This window comes from Scatophagus argus, chromosome 9, assembly GCF_020382885.2.
Source record: "Scatophagus argus isolate fScaArg1 chromosome 9, fScaArg1.pri, whole genome shotgun sequence".
NCBI lineage: Eukaryota > Metazoa > Chordata > Actinopteri > Scatophagidae > Scatophagus > Scatophagus argus.
Window position 1 is genome coordinate 18,633,516 of NC_058501.1, and position 23,693 is coordinate 18,657,208.

Sequence of the window (23,693 nt, forward strand, 5' to 3'; positions counted from 1 at the left end):
AAGAGTGTACCAGCTTGCTGGCCTCCCTAAACTAGTATTTACCAATTTACATTCCCATTTGCATTGCCCCTCTCCCTGGCTAAGTGTTGGCCTTGAGAAGGATTTAGAAAAAGAACAACATCAGCACCCAAGCATGATGATGAATCAGCCAATAAGGTGTGCCGATAAAGACAGCGCAACAATATATATTTATACATACACATTTACTGCTTGGTCTGGCAATATCTCTGAGCTCTGTAAAACACCTTTAAAAGGCAGGAAACGTTGTGAGACAAACAGATGGTGGCTGCCACAGCAGGAGTTGCTGACTTGACTGCTTTGGGCCAAAATAAATGTCTATATCTGCAATCAAGCATGTCATAAGTTTCACAGTGTGCATGTACGTGGGTGCACTTGTGCTCATGTTTGTGTGTGTGTGTGTGTGTGTGCACAATAGGTCAGCATGTGCATTGCGTGTGCATATGCAGGGGTTGGCATATTGCAATTAAGCTGACATCATCTGATCCCGCCAACTTCATCCAAATTTAATTCTCCGCTCGATTTTAATCTCTTTTAATGAAATACTCGAAGCTTACATATTCATCACATCAGAGGAAACAGTGGATATTGAACTGAGGACAGAAAGAAACCAAGAGGGGATGAAGGCAAAGGGGACTCTAATACTCGATGGAACAGAGAAAAAAAAAAAATCCTCACAATTACCACTAATTGTAGTCATTATTGCTCCCATTCTCTGCATCAATATTGTGATTCATATCTGAGGGCATCAGGGCCTGCCACCGCCATCCCAATTATTTTTCTAATGGCTGTTATTACTCATCACCGTGGCAACCGGGCTAGGCCGCCATTGTTTTAAACAGTGTTAATTGTAATGGTGCTGCTGTGCATTCTGACAAAGTCAGTGCAGGGTCTGTATGTGATTAGTGACCCATCAGAGCCAACAGAGAAAGACGAGATCAAGTGGGAGAGTGACTACATACAGGCGAAAGAAAGCGGTCAAAAGTTTGTTTCTGGGAGGGGGCCAAAAAAACCAATTAGTTGTCCATTGGTACACACACTTCTCCTGACAGCTGTCACCCCTTCAAAGGAAATTAGCTGCAGTGGCATAGCAGCAAAGTGCAAAAAAAAGAGCAACAAAGAAAAATAAAAACAAAAAAATGTTAACCGCTGTTGCGAGCGGAAAGGCTGGCATCCGCTGTCGCCCGCTGAGAGATGCCACCCAGAAACACCTGCTCGCTGCTGGTGGATGATCAATCTGGGCAAAGAGAACAGAGAGATAGAGAGATGGTGGGGGAGTGAGGGCTCTAACCAGGAAATGATAGCAGGGAGTTAGGAAGCGATGGTTTGGGTATAATAATGCAGCTGGCAGGGGCTGGACAAAATATACGAGAGATGACGCATATTCTCACACCCCCGCTCATAACGCAGCTGGGTAGAGCACTTTAGTTTGACTGTAGGTTTTTATAGGCATCACATCAAGGCCGTGAGCCTGTGCTTCTGATCGCCAGTACAGTACAGTATACAGAGAGGCAACGGAGGAGGTGGAGGGATCAACATCTGTGACAGTGGAATTAATCTGGCCCCCATTAAAATCTGGGCCCATAATAAAATACTGCACAAGCGTCAAATCACATTAGGAGAAAATGCTGAAGAGCAATCGATACCATGGCAGCGCACTGACGTGTGTGATCAGCGGATAAATAAAACAGGAGGGGGAGCAAAAATAATCAGTTCTCTCTCCAACCAAGTGGGGGCAGTATTTCATAGCAGTGAATTGGTGCTTCTCATCATCTGAAATGCCTCTACCCCCGCTGTCACAGCCCCGGGAAAAAAAAGGAGCATTTATTTACTACGGCAATAGAGATCCGAGAAGGACCATCATTTCAAAATACATAAACAAATAAATAAATAATAGGCGTGCAAATTCATAAGACAAGGCTGTTCAGGGGCCCGTCCTAATGGTCCCACAATGGGGTTGAGTTATAAGCCGAGGGAGGCAGGGGATAGAGGGACAGAGGGAGGGAATGAACAGAGGTGTGGAGAGTTAAAAGAGGGGGATTTGGGAGGCAGCCAGGTGGACTGCTGGCTCACCCTTGGTCACGGTAAATTCTAGAAACTGCCTCACTGGTGCAGGGTTAGCCAGCTGAATTACCGCCTTACTGCGCCTCTCTCCCTCGATTTCACCCTCAACTTATTTCTCTCTCTCCATGTCTCTGAGACTGAAGAGAGGAAAAGACAGGGCAAAAAAGACAAGCAACATAAGAGATGAGCTGTCTCCGTTTGCCCCCATACAAGCCCCCATGTATCCTTGAAGCAGTGCAGTCACTGTCTCCCTATTCATTATCTCTCATTATCTTTCGATTGGAAGTGGGCCAAGAGCTTGTGTTTTCTATGCATGCTGGCCACGGATTTGCAAGGGAATCGATGCAGGAGTCTTCAATGCACAACCCCTTATGTTATTACTGCTTTAATTAAAACAATAACAGCGGCTCATATTTTCCACTCTTATGGGGTCAATTCTCCATCTCTTCCCATCTGGATGTACATTTTTACCATTATCCCTGGAGTCTGCAAGGCGAGCCGGTTTCCACAGTATGTATGTAAATGAAGTTTGCAATGTTTATGTGTGTACGCACACTTGCTCCAGGTTAATCACAGAGTTTTGCAGCACACTGACTCAATGAAATAGCTGACTTTGAGGTTCTTCTCCTCCATACTTCCCTCTGCAGACCCACAAATCTCCCCTATTCCCTCTCCCCCCTTTTCACTTCCCCGTTTAAAATTATCTCTCCATCTCTCTCAGGGAGCCAGAACTCTGCCAATCAAATCCAGTGCAAAAAGGAGAGATGCTCCCTCTATAAATAATACATAATCCTTTACAAATCTCGATCTCTTCTCTCATTACCTTCATTATGTCGCTTTCTCCTGTCCTCCTTTTCTTCCATCTCCTTCACTCAGCCTTTCTTCTAATTTTATGAGAGCCCCGCCATCCTCGCCTCAACTTAGACCACAACTCATAATTCTCTCCTCCCGCTGCCTTCATGTCTAATCTAATTCTCACCATCTCTCTCTTTCTACTTAAACCCACAGTTGCTCCATCCCTCTCCTCCCTACCTTCTTTCTGATCTAATCCTTGATTCCTCCTCCCTTCACCAATCTCTCCCCCTTTCTTCCTGTCTTCTTTCTCCTTCTTTCCTCCCTCGTCTTTTGTTGCATCGTTCATCATTCATCTTCCTCATCAGTGCTGTCCTAAAGATCTCCTCGACTTCTCTCCTGGGCCTCAGAAGAATTGTTGCAACTCTTTCTTTCTCTCTCCCTTTAGCTACCGTCTCTTCACTCCTGTCCCTCTTTCTTTGTGTAGCCCACCCCATTGCAATAGTTATCTTCCAAGCTGCAATAGGCTTTCATTCCCCATGCAATCTCTCTCTCTCTCTCTCTCTCGTTCTTTCTCTTTTTGCGACTCAGTGGGAATCTTTTCCTGCCTCTCTGCTGGTTCCATCTCCACACTCTCCTTTGCTAAATGTGATTTGTTCTGCAGCTCAAGTCTGCAGCATAATCGCGCTGTTTTTATAGCATGCCGGAAGAGGGGGAGCAAAGGAAAGACAGAAAAAAAGTGAGAGGAGGGAATGGGACAAGAGGACAAAACAAATGAGAAGAGCAGGAAGCTGAATGTCTCAGTTTTTCCTTCCACTTTCATCTTCTTCTCTACTTTCTCTTCTTTTAATTGGCAATTGTAGAGCTCAAACCTCTCTCTGCTTCCCATCCCTCTCCTTTTCCTTTCTCTGTCTTTCCTTCTCTTTGGCAGGAACTTCAGATTCTCTCTTTCCTGACTCCCTCTCCATCACCCACTGGTGCACTGTGAGCACCGCGCTGATAATCAGCAAAATCAGCACAAAATTGACTCTGATCACACTTGACCCCCTCATTAGAAACACTGACTTTCATTTATTTATATATTTCACATCCTGTTTTTAACACTCTGACTTTGCTCCCCAGTCACACTGCCTCAGCTCTCGGCATTGAAATCTCTTGTCTCTGTCCTCTCATCACCTCCACCCTTCTTTTCCTCCCACCTCCTCCCCTCCTCTACCTGCTCCTGCATCTCTCGTTCTGACCTTCAAATCTTTATGGCTCTCCAGCCCTTTGGTGTATTTCAATCACCTTGTCTTTCTCTTGCCCCATCCCATCTTTTTGCCTCTCCCGCTGTGTTGCATCTCCCTAAGCGCTCTCCTCTCCTCTTGTCCACCCATTCCATTACTCTTTTTGCACTGTCATTTATCTCTTCTTACCCTTCACAATCCCGCATTTTCCTCTCTCTTTCCTCTCTACTCTGAAAGTTAAAGCTGGTTAGCTCTATCTGCTGTGCAACGTTTTATGACCCGAGTCTGTCACAGCCCCAACAACGCTGCGACAATGGCCACCACACACAACCCAACAGCGGCTTAAAGGAAATTTACAGGGCTATTACGAGGCGGCTACCACACTGGAGATTCACTACAGCCAAAAGCACTGGTCTTAGCACCCCTTCAAAATCCACCACATGGCTGCCTTCGTTTTGGTGTGCATCTGTGTGTGTGTGTGTGTATGTGTGTGTGTGTGTGTGTGTGAGAGAGAGAGAGAGAGAGAGAGCGAGAGAGACACTGATGGATGTATATGTTGGAATATACCAGAGTGTTTATGCATTTAGAGGCCTGTGTGTGTGTGTGCTTGTGTCTGTGTGTGTGCTTGTGTAAAATAGTGTACAAGAGCGTATATGTTTGTGTGCACATTCAAGTCCTGACACAAAACTGTCCTACTGGCATGAATTACATAACCACACTGACTGCCAAGACACAAACTCATTCTTTCTCTGTATCCCTCACTCCCCTATTGTCTCCCCCACCCAGCACCCCCCCCCTCAGCATGACACAACACACAATGACCTTCTGTTGATCTAATATGCAAAAAAAGAAAAGAAAAAGAAAGAGAAAACAGCACTGAATTGAGATTTTGGACGGCACAGAGGAGAAGGTGCTGTGCAGAGCACAGTGGCACAACACTTGTTTACCAATGAGCAGCCGGGAAGGAACATCTCCTTCTATTAAATGCATGATAATAATGACAGGAGGTATTAATAGCACATAACAACTATGCCACTGATCCCACTCCACTTCATATACTGCTTTCTTTGCCCTGTGTTCAATCAATCTTATAACTCTTGACTTCAAATTTTGACCTGAGGCTCTTCTTTGAGGCCTTGTCTGTTGTTTTATCTTTGTATCACATCCCTACATCTCTGTCTTTCTTGCCTGCACACACACAGACTGTGTTGTTCATCTCTGTCTTGCTGTTTTTCTTTTAATGCCTCTGCAGCCCCAGCCAGGTCTTTCTTTCCTTTCCTTCCTCATGTCAGTCTGTCTCTCTTTCTCTCTGAAGAAATAATGGTCTCTTGCACTGACCTTCTCCGCCCCCACCACCACCAGCACTATTGTCTTTCTATTCAACAACCTCTCCATTTGGCTCGTCATATCTCTCCCACATTAGGGTCCAACTTTCTTGTATTAGGTTCTTCAGAGGACATCTGAGAAGGGCTTCAGCAACTCCTATCTCTCTTTCCTTCTGTTGTCAATTGTGATTGTTTCCCTTTAAGTCTTTTGGTCCATTAGTCCACTCTTTTTTCTCTGTCTGCTCTCTCATTCCCTCATACTTTCACCTCCTGGGCATATGCTCCTGTCTTCATATTCTCTCTAGTCCTAATCTTAATTGCCAATTCTAACTTAATTACCATCATTTTGAACAATTCATCTGAAGCTCTCATTTCTTGATACCATCGTGGGCTATTCCACCGTTGGCCATGCGCCGGGCACTGCACAGGATCTCAGTCTGTATCAATTTACATCAATTAGTATCAAATTGACGATTGTGTTCTCTTTTTGTATAACTTAGGCATCACATTGGATCATTTAGAGGTAGATCTGCAGAGAGTTTAAGTTAAAAAGAACTGGGAACTTGTGCTTATGAAGAGTCAAGTCAAGATCACTTTATTGTTATAGCACAACAAAATTTCAGTGCACTACCTGAACTGAGGTATAACCATAAACGAAAGAAAATTACACTCACCCATCAAAAATCATCACAGTTCAGTCCAATATATGCTTAAAGGTTAAAAGTGAGCACTTGTAAAAATACTGCAGTTTGTAATAGATAAATAAACGAATAAATGAACAAATAATAGACATTATTGCGAGAGGATGTTGATTGATTTCACGTAATAGTGTTTATGGTGTGTGTGTGATCTCAGGGCAGAGTTCAGTGTGATGATGGATTTGGAATAGATGCCGTCTTTTAATCTTGTTGTGCGTGCTTTAATGAACCTGTAGCATTTGCCTGATTTGCCACGTAATATAAAATGAGTGTGTACATGTGAAGATTGTGTGCTTGTTTCCCTGATGCATTTGATGTGTAATGACACCTGAGTTTCCCTCTAGAATCAATACTGCACTTGTCATTTAATCTGTGTGTGTGTGTACATGTGAGTGTTCATGCGTTTTGACTTACAAGTGATGCAGAGCAAGACCAGGACCAGGCTGCGGAGGACCATAGAGAAGGGGGCAGGGAGGAGGCAGCAGTGGATAGAGCTCCGGACAGGCCTCATTGTGTATTGAGAAGCTGTGTGTGTGTGTGTGTGTGTGTGTGTGTTTGTGTGTGTACGTTTGATCAATGGCTCCTCTGTGACCCTGCTTGCACGGCTACAGACAAACTAGTCCGCACACACACAAACACACACACACACTGATTTGTTCTCAACTGCAATACTGCAGGCACGTGCACACGCTAATTGCCCAGCTTTACTTTAGCTCAATCAGACAGAAGTTGCTGTTTGAGGACAACGCTTGAATAAAGGACTCTTATGTGCTGCGCTGCAACACAACACATGGAAAAAAAAACTGCTTTAGCTTCTAAGTCAAATAGAACCGAACTGCAGCCAGGACTAGCATGCAATACACAGAAGTTTGGCCAGAGCTCAGGGTGCTAACAGAGCTAGCGATTTAGACACTATCACACTGCACACAGAGATGAGCTCACGGCAACAAGAAGTTCCAATGTTGACTTTAGCACCTTGTGCTGCTTAGATAGAACTTACAACATGCATTGTCTTAAATCCATACAGTGCATAAGCTTTGCCACTACAAAGCAGTACGGGAGCTCAGTTCCATCTAAGCAAAACAACAACAACAACAACAAACACCACTAGCCTTGCTATTTTCTACTACACTGCTCTGAGCCTTCTGAGACCTAAGCTCAAAACTCTCAGATCAATAAACCAGAAAAACCAATACCAAAAGTGACCAAAGCAAACCTGGAATCCTGTGTTATTTAACAGCAGGCATATCTAGTATTGGCAGCTACGCAATTAACCAAACGATGGACAACTTAATTAGCACTTCGCCAACTGCACACTGCAGCGCCAACTCAGGGCACAGCTAGTTCTGAGCACCAGGCGTCCTAACAGTCAGTCGCACAATTAAGCACAACAACAGTCTGCTTGTCTTGTGTGGGTCAAATCACACTGCTCCAAGGATCACAAAACAACAATGAAACTATATTTCATTCTAAGATATGCTGAGAAAATGCCTTTAAAGCAAGTCAAGTTTATCTCCACTGATGTTGACTGAATGTTAACTTTTGAAATAGAGCTACCTACACTGCCATGCCCTTGAGGATAGTGAAATCTAGGGCAACAATGCTCATTCTTGAACAGATTGTATTTTAATAAGTCAAACAAGGACTTCTCACCCTACAAATCGACAGGCAGAAGTCAATGTTCCTTTGAGCTATAACTGAACCGACCCGGCCTCTGGAGGGATGGAGACACTATCTTGCAATTCATCTGGAGATAGCTAAGGTTAAATAAAATCCATTGAGCTTGAGTGCTGTTCTATACAGACACGAAGTGGAAGTGCTTGCCCTGTGTAAAAAACAAACTAGCAAAGGGTTGTGCAAACTGCAGCCAGACACTTGAGTGTCAGATAATACTCCTTTTGGTTTGTGCTTTTACCCCCGAGATTTATATACTACTCACTCAAGGTATCCACAATTATTTGCTTGAATGCTAGAACTCTTTCGATATGCTATCATGTACACACTGTAGCGTGAATGGACAGTGATTTTACGTGGTAATTTTAGACTCCTCAGAATAATCACAGGCTATCAGACAGTATAATCGTGCAGCATCGACCTGCCTAACTCTTCCTTGCCAACATGCTCCACTGGGCGTAGTCCGTGCCTGGGTGCACCCCGGATACACACTCACTCATACACACCGATCCGAAAGCCTGCTGTGCTTACGGCCCTGAGTTCCGCTGATTGTCAGGACCTAATGCATCGTTGGATTCTGGTAGTGTGTAGCTCTCATGTGTTTGCATGTGTAAGTATGTGTGTTTTTTACGTGTATGTGTGTTTGCAGTGCAGAGACAAAGCGTTACGAGCTGTACCACACACTGGACGCTATCTGATGCAGTAAAGTGCGGGTGTCATCCTTAGATTACCACACACTGCCCATTCTGACTCTCTGTGGCACTGCAAACTCAATGAGCTCTAATGCCGATGGCCCTGACACTTCTGGCAAAGCCGAAAGCAGATCATAGCCAATCTTCCCTATGGCACTGACTTCACCGGTCAACTGGCTGACGCTGAGAAAATTACTCTGTGTTGGTGTGCACCAGCAACTTGCAGGTCTGGGGTCTGGCAGCAGACAGACAGAAACAAAGTCGATTCACTTGTTCAAATTGATCTCCTCAAATTGTGTTTAGTTTTCTCCGTTCTGCCCTCCTTTCTCCCTGCTCTTCCTTCAGTCTTCCAGTCCCTCCGTAGCAGATAGTTCCCGTGCGTTTGTCCTCCTTTCAGTCCTTTCCTCTGGCTCTATGAAAATTGATATAATCCCAGTCTGGTATTGCTGTTGGTCACATCCATCTGTCTATCCGTTTTCTGTACTGCACTTGTTTATATAACCCTGGCCACCCTCCCCTTACTTAAAATGTGTGCGTGTGTGTCAGTGTGGGATCAGTGTCTGCATATTTTGCATACTATTTTGTGAAGGTTAGAGATGAGTGTGTGTGGATGGAGGCAGTTACAATGGTTGCCTTTCAGGTCAACAAACAGTGGCGGCGTGTGTGTCTGAATGTGCTTGTCTGTCCAGTGTGGACTGAAGCAGAGTGTACATTTGGCTGTCTGTCTGTTTGGCCCTGTCACTATCTACTACCCATTAATTTCTCCATGCAGGCACACACAGAGGCATCATAGAGCCTCTTTATGTTAAATGGCCAGTTTTATGGCGGCAGCGATGCACAAGGCTGTCTACTGACAAGAACTATGTACATGCTTGTGTGCAGTATTTATAATTTGAGGTGGATGTAGATAAAGCAGAAATGAGTTATGCCTGATGTAAACTCAATAAAAAGGTATGACAGAAATCACTGCTAACAACTAGACCAACCTGACATCATATTGTACATCAACACATGGGGCATAATGCATTTCTTTTGTTCATACTCATTGCCACATGTATTATCATTACTGCTATTGGCAATAAAACCAGCAGTACACAGCCAACGGTGGAAGTTAACTACATTAGACTCTGCGTCTTTGACTTTCATTGTCTTGTAAAATGCTGAAGGCAACATAGTTTTGCTATTATAATGGCACATCTACTTGTTCTTAATCAACTGATCATAAACTATCGGTACTAATCTGCCAAAAGCTGTATTTACAAACATCTTCATCTGTTAAGATGCATTCATTCATTTGTGGGCTGGTGTTCCCTATTATCAAGTCAAATAAAGTCAAATTTATTTATCAAGTGCTTTTAACAAAATAGGGTCATCACAGAGTGTTTTATAGTGCAACAAAGGACATAATTACAGACAAAAAGAAGAAGACACTGCAAACATTGCACTACTGGCAAGTGTGTGTATGTATGTGTGTGTGCGTGTGTCTACAAAGTCCCTGTGTGGGCAACCCCCTGATGAGTGTATTTGTTTTTGTCGCAGTGTGTGCGGAAGGAAGGGAGGTAATGGCAAATTGTGTCCCCTATCCCCCCTTCTTTTTTCTCTACCTCTCTTCTCTCTCTCATCCAAATCAAATTTTTAATGGGCTTCATTGGTGCCACCGTGGAATAAGTGTTGCCAAAGCACTTAAGGGGCTTAAGTCAGCGGCGTGCTGAAAATATTAAGCACTCAAACAGCCTTACAAGGATCCCTGCCTGCTTAAGTATGCCGAGGAGGTCGTGCCAGCATTTAATACCAATGGTATTAAAGCGCTTCGACAAGGGAGAGGAAGAGAAATATAGATACATACAGTATGTACCACCAGTGGGAATTGATGGAGAGATGGGGGCTGATGGGGGGAATTGGAAGAGTTGGGGGAGACATGAGATGGGGGACAAGGAAGAGTCAAAGGAGTGGAGGGACTCAATGGGGGGCAAGAGTAACCGCTTGGGGAAAGGAGTGCAGCCAAAAACAAAGGCCACGTATCGAGAAAAAGAAAGAGAACAGATGTGGTGTAACAGTCAGGGACAGATGCAATAGAGGAGAGCAGGCATTCCATAGGAGAGGAGAACAGAGGACATTTAAAAAAACAAATAAGCAGTATAGAGGAGGAGAGATGCAAGGGAATCGGGCCAAGGTGTGGGAGGTAAGGGTTGATGGGATAGCTGTGAACCAGCAGCAGAGGGCTAATGCAGAGATTCTATCGGGAGGCTTATCCAAGATTAAATTTCTCTTTGTCCTTAAGGCGCTTCTTGGGTAAGCGGAAGTGTCGAATTTATTTCTTATGTCTCCCTTGAGGTTGTGCAGGCAAGTGGGATGGGAGAATGTCTGTGTGTGTGTGAATGCGAGTGTGTTGTGGGGGGCACATGCATATGTGCCTGTGTAGGCGTAAACCTTGAGGGTTTATTAGCTGGCAAAGTGTGAAGGAGAGCATGTGTTCCTGAAAGGTAAAGATAAATTAAATGAACATCTCCTCAAGGGTGTTTCAGCATAAGTGAACCTAAGTATTAGTGTGGTTACAATAATCTAACCGTGTGAGCTCATACATGTGCATGAATGTAGATTGTGTTTATTCTGATTGCAATTCAAATAGCGTTCAAGTTTCCTTTCTTATGAAGTTTGTTTTATTGAGCTGCCACAAAGTCCCAGACCGCAAGAAAGTTTAATCACTCACAGCGAAGTATTATCTGAACTGTCCTGATTGAGTAATCTCCTCTGGGGTTCTCTCCACTATAAACAAAATGCGCAACACTACAGCAACTTTTGTTTGAGATACTGAAAATCGCTGTGCTTGATCTTGATCTTTTACTAGGTGAACATCAGAAATGCAAAATTCTATTACACACACACACACACACACATATATATATGTATATATATATATATATATTCCTATAAAAACAACAATTTGGGCCAAGTCTGAGTACACTCACTAGGTTCTGTTCAGCATCTCCTTGCTTCTCTGCTCTCCTCCGTCTGATTTCTTGTTTGTCTAGCTGACTTGGTGTTAATAGCTAGCCTAGAGCCACGCACTAGCTAATACAACTGGGCTTGCTCTGAACTCTCTAATTAAAAAAGTCACAGCTCCTCGATCTATGAACACTATCAGTGACTGCATTTTCTGGAGGCACGGCTCAGGCTACTTCCTCCTCACCTCACGCTCCTGGGCAAATGGATCAATATGGCCGATCATTTGGGTACATTTCGAGTGACACCTCCTGTCTTTCTTCACACAACTTCGGATTACCAAGTTTTGATTTTCTTTATTTTTCACAGTCTGTTGACAGTGGAGCCTGGCAAATAAATAAAAGTCAATATGGCTCACATCATGACAGGTTAACAAGAATACAAAACAGATGTTAGGCTTTGAATCACTGGCCGCCTGGAATTACGTGGTTTGGATGTGAATGCATGAGCAGGCAGTGTTATTTCATATACCAAAACTTTGCCTCACCTTTCTCTGAGTATCTACAGTAAAACAGGAGAAGACTGAACTCACCTTTTGGCAGACAACAGACTTGGCACTGTCTTTTCACTGGTTTTACAGGGTTGAAGGAAAGACATAAAGCCACTGTGGTAGCCATTGTAGAAATCCTATTATTAGTCTCATCCCATTATGCATTTACCATGCATCAACTGTGCATTAATGGGGACAATTTTAGCTCATTCTTTTCAAGCCTGGCAAAGAACTGAGCATGCATTTTAGAATGAAACACTCTCAAGTGACAGACTGCAAGAACTGAAGATGGAGAACGCTGTTGATGGCTGGTGCTAGAGTAGCTGAATAAGCCAGTTGAAGATTGCCACTTTAGTGGAAATGTTCTTCCTTTGTTTAATTGTTGAAGTTATTTAACTAGATGTAGCTTCTTTTTTTTTTTTTTCTTACCGACTCAGAAGCTTTTCACATATACATGCTTTCACACTAAAGACTACAGTGATGTTTCTGTCTTGGGGCCGTACATAAATGTGAGCCAGTTTTGCAATTTGTCTCCATTTCCAGTTTGGTTCAACTAAGCTCCTTTCTGTTCAAGCACAGGAACACATTAATATATTAATCTGGTATATTCTAGTTCCACAGTTAGGACTGACATCCTTAAATAGTACATCTAGTATCCAGAATTGAATTAATATTTTGAACAGATCTGAAAACTTGCAAAGAAAAAGATTCACGCTGGATGTATCTGCAAATCTTTCACTGTCAATGTATTTCTTGTGTAGCTTTGTTAAAGTTAAAGAGTGAACTTGAAGCACAAGATCAACTGAACATTGGCATGAACATCTTTGCATTTAACCAAAATCATAATCCTTCCTAACCTTAATTTGGACTTTTAATAACCTGACAGAACAAAAAACCTGATCCCTGGTTTCAGAACACCCAGCTGCCTGTCCTAACCTCTTCCTGTGACTTCTATGCTATATAAGAAAGTCAAACTTCCTTGACTGGAAAAAAAAAACAACTTGGCAAATAAATGTAATCCCAGCAGCAATTACTTCGTCAACTAAACGGAATTGGCAAAGAAAATCAGCGTATGTATTTTGTAAGAGACACAGTTGCATTGTGAATGAATGAGGAGGCCTGATCAGGGCCCTTGGAAGGCTAAGAAAGGTGAAGAACGTCTGAAACATTTGTAGTCCAGGAAGACACAGCGGGATTCAAGGTAGCTGCAGGTTTTCTCATTTGCTCCGATAAAGAGAACTGCAGGATACCGGGTGTCAGAGTGTGGTGTGTTAGATTATATAGGCCAACAAGGCTAGAGGCTTTTTAATGCAGACATGACATTTAAAGGTGCTGCAGGCCCTTGTTGCATTCATACATGCATTAATAGAAAGATACACAGTTTAAGTATGAGGCATTATAGTCATGTTTTATGCAAAACCATGCAGGGCCACCATTGGCATGCAACAGAATGCTAAGCTCAGTCATCCCTTATTCAGTAAGATAAATGCTAACAGTGTTACCTGCCAAGTTGAGAATGTACTGTCGCAGCTCTGAGTGTTTGTGTGTGTGCTGTGAGCCACATGCTACACAGCTACCTGCTGGGAGTAACACTCATTATCCATGTGGCATCTTACCTCCCAGTGACAGGCTGCGACTCCCTGCTCACTGTTTTCTCTGCTGCAGCGCGTGTGTCAGTCTCTCCTCTTTGTGTGTCTCGGTGCATGTGCAAACGTTTGCGTGTTACATGTGTGGAAAGCTCCTTTGCTCTCTGATGCGCGTATGTAATACAGATAGGTTGTCGCCGCACCCGTGTGTGCATGCATGCACTTTACTGTTTCGCTCTTTACTTTCTAGGTATACGTGTGGAATATGTTACTGATGTGCATATCAACCTGTCGAGGCCAAAGCGCATGACGTTTCATTTTTGTGTGCTCTGTGTATATCAGTGTGCGGCTGGAAGCAGAGTCTGGACCAGGTTAGCTGTGTGCTGTCGTGGCATATCGTGTGGGTGATTATAACCGAGCAGCTATGTGCCACCTTGCCGAGGGGGTACTCTGCCAACTGCCTTGCCCTCATTCCGCCAATTCACAAACGCCTAACAAAGGGATAATTTCTCCCTCGCATGATATAATCTTTCCTTTCACCCAGTGTCTCAATGGAACCTTTTATGGCTTTTTATCACATCTCTCTTTCCCTCCATCCCTTTCTTTCTCACTCTGTCTTTTGCTTCCTCGACCCCTCCCTGCTCATCTGTCTCTCTCCCCGCTTGCCCTCTCTGCCTATTTTTCAATCCTTTTCTTGCTCTACTCGTCTCTCACTCTGACCTTACAGAGGGTCTTTGCACTGAAGTCACTCTTGTTACTCTTTCTCTCTCTCTCTCTCTCTCGCTCTCCCTCTCTCTCTCTCTGGAGGAAAATCACACACTCATCAGTTTGCCAGCTCTGTTCCTGACGAGCAGGCTCGCAAGGAGAATATTAACGAAGCTCCTCAGCCAATTAACACCTAAAGCACATAACAACCTTTTATGCCAGCAGACACACTCGCATGCATGTGCACGCACACTGACACACACAGATACGCACTGCACATGCACATGCACAGAGACACTTGCAGGAAGATGCACACATCGGTTGCCACACACAATTCAGCCTAAACTCCCATACAAAAAGAGAGGCTCGCATAAACAGACACACGCACACAGGCCTCAAAGTGAGGATACGCTATCAAACACCTACACATGCTCACACATATACACACTAATAGATTGTGCTGATGACTGTAGGTGGAGAAGGAGGGGGACATTTATAGGAGAAAGGGGAAGTAATGTACAGAGAAGGGAGATGCAAACAAAGTGATGAGCAGCAGTGAGGCAGAGAGGGAGAAGAAGGGAGAGGAGAGAGTGAAGGAGAGGGGGTGAAAGGGTGAGAGAGAGAGAGAGAGAGAGAGGGAAGGAAAGATTGTGAGAGCGAGGAGAAAGACAGATTTATGGAGTGTGAAGAAAGGCATAAAGAAAAGGGGAAAATCAGTGATAGAAGGTTAACGTGGCTTGGCTGCTCCTGACATGTCTCATGCTAATTCGAAGGGTTTAATCATGGTGTGCACACACCCACAGGCGCGCACACACACAGACACGCACACACACACACACACACACACACACACACACATTGTACATTGATATACACAAATTGTCTTCGCCAGGACAACACGATGCATAAAACATGGTGGTAGAAAGGGCATTAGCAGTGAACCTTTGCGCGCACGCACACACACACACACACACACACACACACACACACACACATTTCTGGACACATGTGGGGCAGTATCTTCGTATGCATAAAACATGGCGAGAGACAGCAAGAGCAGGGGGCGTAAGGGAGATAGGGAGAACAAGTGCGAACGGACAAAAAGTGTATGGTAATGACCCGGATAACGAAAGGCGGCTGTAAGGGGTAGAGAGTCAGAGAGGGGCGAGTGTGAATGTGATAAAGCAATGGTGAGGCACCAGAGAGAGAGAGAGAGAGAGAGAGAGAAACTTTCCTCACGGCCTGCTGCTTTTGGATTGAACAGCGTGCAAATGAAAAATGGAGATGAAATAATTAGACAGGCTGACTAGAAGCGCTCATCTAAATATGTAAATGCACTTAATTTTACTTTGATTTGCTCCACTGCTTCCCTATCACTCTCCCACTTCTGTCTCTTCCGCTTTCTTCCTTCCATTCTTTCCCTCTCATCTGTTCCCATTCCACCCTCTCATGTTTTTCATCTCCTTCCTCCCCCTCCCTCTCTCTGTCTTTCTGTCACGTGCTTCCTCTCTCTCTCTCTCTCTCTGTCCTTCTTTCTGCTTTGTTTTCTCTCTCTGCATATTAAAGCTACACTATGATATTACACTATAGGTCCATCAGCTCACTTATTCACTGTGTTATAGAGAGACAGGGAGTGTGTTTAGTTAATTCACGCCTGTCTGACTCTGATGAGATGTGCACATCTCTGCATGGCTGCACAGGCAGCGACGTGCATGCACGTGAACGCGTTTGGTGTAAAGGATAGGTTTGAATTTGTCTATTTCAATACAACACTTACATACCATTTTTACAACTAAAGCGGACTCCTGTCTTTTCTGGTCTTGAAGCAATCCGTCTTTTAGTGTGAATAAAATTCAGCTGAAGCTAAAATGAGCAGCTTTCCGAGATAGACAAATCAAGCAGATATCTCCTTTTAGTATAATATTCATTCTTTCCCAGACCCTGTTTCCTTGGTGAACTGTGGCGGTGGGATCTTGACATGTAGGTTTGTTGCTGGAATGTAACTTTGGTGGTAAACCTAATAGCACAATTATTTGATATGGTTGACATAGACAATTGGAAACTTATTAGATTAAGTGGAATTTAATAATTCACAAGGTGTGTTCACACAGAAAGTGAAATTAGGTTTGAACAGTTCTTGCAGCCTGTGTTGGTTCTCCATAAACAGTCTAAACAGTGCAGACATTAGCTGTAAGTTAGCAAGAAGCTAGCATCTCAGCCCCTGACTGATGGATCTTTGGCCTTTCATGGCTACTATGGAGAGGAGCAATCTTTACAGTGATCCTTTCTACACGTACTATATAAACAGAAGTATCGGGACACCTGACCATTACACCAACAGGCACTTTAATGACATTAAATTCTAAATACATAGTCAGCTTTGCAGCTATAACAGCTTCCACTCTTCTGGGAAGGCTTTCCACAGGAGTGTTTCTGTGGGAATTTTTGCCCATTGATGCAGTAAAGCATTTGTGAGGTCAGACACTGATGTTGGATGAAAAGGTCTGGCTCACAATCTCCATACCAGTTCATCCTAAAATGGTTGGATGGGGTTGAGGTCAGGATTCTGTGTGGGCCTGTAAAGTTCTTCAACACCAAACTTGCACAAAGTTGGAAGCATAGCACTGTCATGGTATGCTGAAGCATTAACGTTTCACTTCACTGGAAGTAAAGGGCTGAGCCCAACCCTCCTGATAAGAAGCCCCATCACAATAGCTTTGGTCGTATGGCCTATGGCAAGTGATTAGAATATCGTTCTCCTGTCAAAACAAATCCACACAGCCTTGCATGTGTACATGTACATTACTGGAGATAATTTGACTCCCATGCTGTGATTCATATCACAAGTTGCTTCTTATAATCCAACAGTAAGAAGATAAGGTGCAATTTATTCATCTTGTTTTGAACTTGTGAAGCTGCCCATGTAGTTCACAGTTCTACTGTCTTTTCTAAGTCCAATAATTACAATAATTATGGTAACAGTTCACAGATTGTGTTCCAAATTAAATATATTGTGCATGAATTCCAAACATGACTGATCTTTGTACCTTGTAAACAAAACTGGCTGCAAAACACTGTGAAATTAAAATCTCCCAACCCCTCATATTTTCTAAGCATTTTCATAATTGCTTTTTTAAATATATGTTGACTGAATATGTTATTAAATTAGTGCATTTTCGTTGTTGCTTGCATTAGCAGAAGTTTCTCTTGAAGCAGAGATCTCGGTTTTAATGAGACTATAGTACCTGGTAGCAAAAAAAAGAAAAATGGAAATGTTTATACACGTGTGTGTCTGTGTGTGAGTGTTTGTGTGTGGATTATAGATTAAAAGAGTCATGGAGAAAAAGGCAGCTGTCCCTCTTAATGACAATCTGCCACAGCTCTCCTCTTGCCGCTCCTCCTCTTTCATCAGCCCATCGCCTACTTTCCCAACCCCGTCCTCTTCTCTTTAGTCAGACTTGTAGCCCACCAAACATCTCTCACTGGGACATTCAATTCCTGTTCCTACAAGGTGACTCTGACAGCAGTCCTCCTCATTTTACTTCTTTGTGTTTCTTCTTTTAGTCTTTCTCTTTCATTCCAAGTTCCGTTGTCTCTTTATCAATTTGACTATCTGTTTCTTTTGACAGATATTTTTTCCCTCATTTTCTGACATGTAAAAGCTCTGATCTGACATTTATCCAGATGTTTTATGGGTTCATGGTGAGAAAAGACTTAACACACAAGCCAATAATCCAAAGGGATAACGTGGCGTTTTTAAAATTTCATATTCATACTCCTTTTCTGTGGGATGTAAATGCATTATAGGATGTTCTTCATGTTGATGGTGTGTACATGTTGTATGTTTTCTTATTTTCAATCATTCTGAATTGTTTTTTTTATGACATTACGCTCTACAAATAATGTTGTACTTGAGTATCTACACACATTTCAACTTCCTACAGCACAGTTAAATAATCATGCCAGATAAATGATGATAAATGACTATCCCACTAATTATGACACATGATGAGGCTATTAATTGTGGTTCAAGAGGCAGCGATTGGTTAGTAAACGGATTAAAGTGATGATAATTGAAAAAGCGCTTGTGATTTATTGGATCAGAACAAGTGTCAGAATCACATTTCTCCAGGTTATAACTTTGCTCTCTTTTTCCACCCTCTGTCTTTCTGCCACTGCTGTATTAAGTCCAGGAACATGAACCTAACCTTCTTATGGGTTTTGATTCAATTTCCTTCAGTCCTTTGTTGTTCTTGTTGTTTTTGAGGCTTTCTTATTTTTCTATTTCATGTTATTTGTTTTCCCTCTGAGGAGAATAAAAGAGAGACATTCTTACTATTCAAAGTTTGTTTCTTTTGCTGACATCAGATGGCTGAAAGTATCAAACGTGCATATGTCTTACTCCCTGCCTCATGAACACCCATCACTCTGCCCACATACATCAGTACTATATTATTGAAGAACCAGCTGACATGCTCAAGGTATCTATCACTCCCTCCACACAAATGACCCTGACACAGAAGTGTTTTTATTCATGAGCCCTTTCCTCCTCTTCTCCTCTTCTTCTTCCCTCAGGCTCTGTTTGTTCGTTTATAATGCGCAACCGTTTTTACCTAGGTAATAAGTATTAGCGCTCTCTCTCACTGGACTGAGAAATGAACATACAGCCACACAAGCACACACAAACACAATTCAGTCATTACAGTACTGTGTGGGAATAACTGACTTGACGCATCTGCAATATATTAATCATGCTTTTAATAAGCAAAGATTGACACACACACACACACGAACTGGCAGACCTTAACAATGGCTGTTGTCTCCAATATGATAATTGTTTTCCAACTGAACTTGTGATTGATTATTATGAGTTATGTGAGAAGCTGTCATATCTCTACTTCGCCTTCGTTTTTATAAGGCCTGTCAGTCACACACAGCATTCGGTGGATCACAGCCAAGGCCAAAAGCTCATTCAGCCTCCGTCCCTCTTGGGCCAATGGAAAGAAAAACTTTATCAGCTCATCTAAGAGGTTTTCTTTGCTTCTTTCTTCCTTTCCCCTTTTATTGTACAACAGGCTATTGGGCGCTGTTTGCCTTTAACAAGCAAATACTTGTTCAGACCGCTTTAACGAGCAGATAGCACAACATGCCTCTCAAAACACAGCGCAGAGTGAATTCAACACACAAACACATGCGTGCACACACACACACACACACACACACAAACACGCGTTCATCTCTTTACTCCTGGACGACTCAGAATGGACGGAGAGGCCCAGCCAAGGGATCCACCAAATGAGCAGAAGTATAGCTCGCACCAATTAAGCAGTCGAAATTTTGTATACCTCTCGCTGCTTTTAAAAATTCCAGATTTCACATTTCATTCAGCTTGATCAACAGCACGCTTGGTTAACTGGCTTGAGGGAACTTGGGGGATTTGGGATTTGAGAGTAGCCACAAGAAGAGGAATTAGACCCCAACTAGCATGACAAACACTTACAAAACTGCTGCTATCAGGCAGTGTTTTATCTGTGAGGCCTCAGTGCACCTGTTGATAATTCTAATGAAGAGAATAACACCCCCAGCAGGGAACTAAATTAAGCTGCAGCAGTCCTAAACAGGCCTAATAAGGCACTACGTGGGGCTTGTACATTGATACACTCCAAGCTGTGTGTGCGCGCGCCTTCATAACGGAAAGCATTTTTGCATAAGTAATCTATATGTATTCATCTGCAGATGCACACTATGCCACACACATACAATGTTTTATGATTGCCATGAGTCTAACAACAGCCCTTCTTTAATTTCTTTTTAATCTTAACTGAGAGCTTCAGTCCGTAGTTTGCTAATGATAGTTATTACATTGCTCTGCCTGCAGGAGGCCATCACACTGACACACGCACACACACACACACACACACCATTTAATTCATACATGTGTAATTGTGCAGTTCAATCATGGAGTAATTTTGGAAGGAACCAACATAGCAAACCATGCAAACCCACTCATGTATGGGGACACACAAAAACACAACACACACCCCCCCGCCACCCACAGCATCACACACACAGAGAGAGAGAGAGAGAGAGAGAGAGAGAGAGAGAGAGAGAGAGAGAGAGAGAGAGATAGTTACACACAATCATCCATTGCCACTCGTCCAATCTCCACACCCAGCTCCTCATACTAACATCCATTGCCTAGCAACCGCCTATCAGGAAGTACGTTCACCTCAGGACCCGCGTCGACTGCCCCTAAAAGGCAGCCAATCAGGTGAGCTGCTCCCCTGGGACAAACTACTGTGATCAAGAGGTGGGGGAGTGCAGAGGGTTAGTCAATAAGGCTCCAGCACAAAACTCCCTGTCCTTTTCTCTGTCAAGCTTTTCACTCCAATTTTATGTTCTTTTGACACAGTTATTGATGTCAAAGCACTCAAACTTCATTCTCGTCAGCTCCACTCCACTCTCTCACCCTTGCTCTGTGTGTAGGAGGAACTCCATGACTTCAAAACCCAAACCGATTTTGTAAACACACTACGTTGGATGCATGCACCACAGAGTGTGTTTTCTGTCTGTATGCTCAAAGACAGATCTAAATAAAAAAGATGACGTAGTACCACTCACTCAGAATTGTGTAATTTATGCATTTTTATCTGCAGTTTCATTTCACCAAAAAATTTACATTTCAGAAATGTAGAAATGTTTTTGCCAGCATTTTTCAGACTTTATCTTGTCAAATCTGGCTTGAAATTTGCTGCTATCTTGGTTAACAAAGATGCATCAAATAAGAAGACATGGCTATGACGATATTTGTATTTGTGACAGTGTTTGTAATGCTACATGCTTTGAGAGGGATTACGTCCCACCAGAGAATTTCATTTCTTCTCGTAGCTGTCAGGTGATTGATAGTAAGTGGAGCACAATGCAATGCAGTGATATGAAAGCACTCAACCTGGGGACTCTCTGGCCCAATGAGATAATGATAAAACAGAACTCTAACAAGACCAAATCAAGGCTTCATTTTTTACTGTGATGGATTTTCTGTCTTAGGCAATTTTCAAGTGTGCGCAACTTGTTTTTCAAGCAAAATAAAAATGACAGCAAAAATGACTTCTTCTGTTGGTGGAAAAATAAACTATTTCGTCTCCAGCTCTGGTAAAACACGGAAGAGAGACACAAACTTAAACAAACAAACAACAATATTATCCATTAATAAAACTGACACGACCTGGCTGGCTCCTTATATAACACTGACTTCAGGACCAGACAAGAACACACTTGATCCAATGAAACTCCAATCAAAACAAGAATTGAGGCAGAGGACCAGTCTGTGCATGCTCAGCCTCACCTGCAACGATAACAAATTCTGCCCTCACTGGTTTCTGTCTGACCTGCTGTTGGACTGACTCTGTGCAGTGGATTTGGCCAGGATCTGTACAGAATTTGGTTGTAATTATCAGACATATCTAGCATGATTGTAAGTGGCTCAGATCAATCTGTAAGTTCACGGGGTTAGCTGAAATTGAATCTTAACCCCTCACTATACCAGATAAATTTGCGCTGACCACTGCTGCTTATCAAGCCTTTGATTTAATTGTCTGGGTGGGCAAATCTTCTGTTAGTCGGCCTGATGATCCCCTGGCATATCACCAGTCTTACAATCCGTCTATGTCTTACACCTTGTCTGACTCTCTCTATCATTCAACACCGCACCTAATTTCTTCTCTTGAGTTATTTTTAGACACACGAGTCCTGTTCTCCTTCTGCAAAGACCCCCTCACCTCAAGGTTTAGGAGCTAAATTCCCACTGTGTAAGAAAAATGCATGGGCACAAGTGTGAAGAACTTTGGCTTTATGCATCTGTCAAATGCTGTTATTATGTTACCAGGCCATCATTTTAGGCCACAGGAAACACTGACAGCAAACCTCCCCTTTGTTGTCTCCCTCCATCCCTTCTCCGGCGCTCCTCTTTCACTGGGTCTCCATCCGTCTGTCCCTGTGCCTCAGCTGTGATCCTTCCATCATTTCTATCTCTCCCTGGTGTGCTGTGCTTTTTCGCCTCATCGCTTCACCAGCCCCCTTCTTCTCCGCCCCCCTCGCTCACCATCCCTTTTTCTCTCTCTTTCTCGTTCTCGTTCTGACGTTCTCGTTCAATACATCCCCCTCCTGCACCCCCTCAACTGTATCGTTCTACCTCTCCTTGACTCCATCCTTTTTTCTTTCCCCAACCCCCCGTCCTTCTTCATGTCATCATGCATCATGCCATTTCTTATCAGTTTGTCACATTCTGCTTCTTGCTGGGTATTCATAATCCGTTACACTATCTCTCTCTGTTTCTGTCTTTCATTCTTAGTGTCCTGTGTTTCATCTCCTCTACATGAAGTAATTATCTGGCTTTCATCGTTGTCTCTGTCTTTCTCTCTGCCTCACGCACGTTGATGCCTCGGTGTGTGTTTCCTGCTGTATGTGCATTGTCCACATGTAACGTGTGTCTATACACTGCTTGTTGAGGGCTCATTATTTGCCATTGTCATTTTTCAAAGGAAAAATTAAAAAAAATAAAATGAGAACACAAAACTCTTGGCGAACACCAGATTATAAAACCAGCATTTTCAGCATCATTGTGTTTTTTTTTTTCTCTCACAATATTACTTTTTATTACATCCAGGGGCTCTTAGGGTGCAAATCAGCTGCTCTTCTGTATTCTCACTCCTCTGTCTATTAGGACAAACATGTATTGAGTTGTCACAGGAGGACTTCTTGTTTGCAGTTAACTGTGGTGAGCAGTTTCCTCTGGCAGTAGGAAACAGCGCAACTTTTTGGTGCGTGGGAGCATAAAATTTCACTGAAAATCAGTTTGAACGGATCTGGTGGGTTCCTTTCAGTGTAAGGTGCAAGTCTCTAGATGCTTTTTTTTTCAGTGAAAATTGTTAAGAACTGAAACTGATGAGTCTCGTGCGTGTACGCGATTCCCAGAAATGGATTCTCATGGTCCTTGTGTCCAGCAGGTGTTGAGGTGAACACTGGAGCAGAGTTCAAAGAGAGGACAGGGGAGGGGAGGAGCTGCACACACACACACACACACACACACACACACACACACACACACACACACACTCACACTCACACAAAGAGAAATCATAATTCAAATTGATGGCTCTTGTAGAATATTGGAGCACAGGGACACACACACACAAATGACAGCCACACGCAGATGAAATGTGAAGTGGTGGCTGATGAAACCCTACAATATAGTAAAGCATGGAGACATTTACTCCAGCACACAAAGGAAGCAGACAAATACAAATGAAAATAACTAATATCCAGGTGTGGAGTCATAGCATGAATGCGTGCGCACACGCACACACACGCAAGCTTACGGCATTTAGGTTGAAATAGTCCCTATAAGATCAACTTCCTGCT

At 43.2% G+C, this 23,693-nt stretch overlaps 1 protein-coding gene across 5 annotated transcripts in view; it reads right to left on the minus strand.

The window, feature by feature from the left end:
- cadm4 (cell adhesion molecule 4) overlaps positions 1-23,693 on the minus strand; it is a 146,710-nt gene that overhangs the window by 29,247 nt on the left and 93,770 nt on the right. Inside the window, exon 1 of one of the 5 annotated variants that reach the window (XM_046398736.1) lies at positions 6,538-9,539. The exons of 2 other annotated variants lie outside the window; for them this stretch is intronic. In XM_046398736.1, coding sequence (XP_046254692.1) covers positions 6,538-6,634 — 97 coding nt within the window. In that variant the 5' untranslated portion in view covers positions 6,635-9,539. Of the gene's footprint in view, positions 1-6,537; positions 9,540-23,693 lie in introns of those variants that run through there. 2 more of the 5 variants (XM_046398737.1, XM_046398734.1) reach the window with 2 other exon arrangements.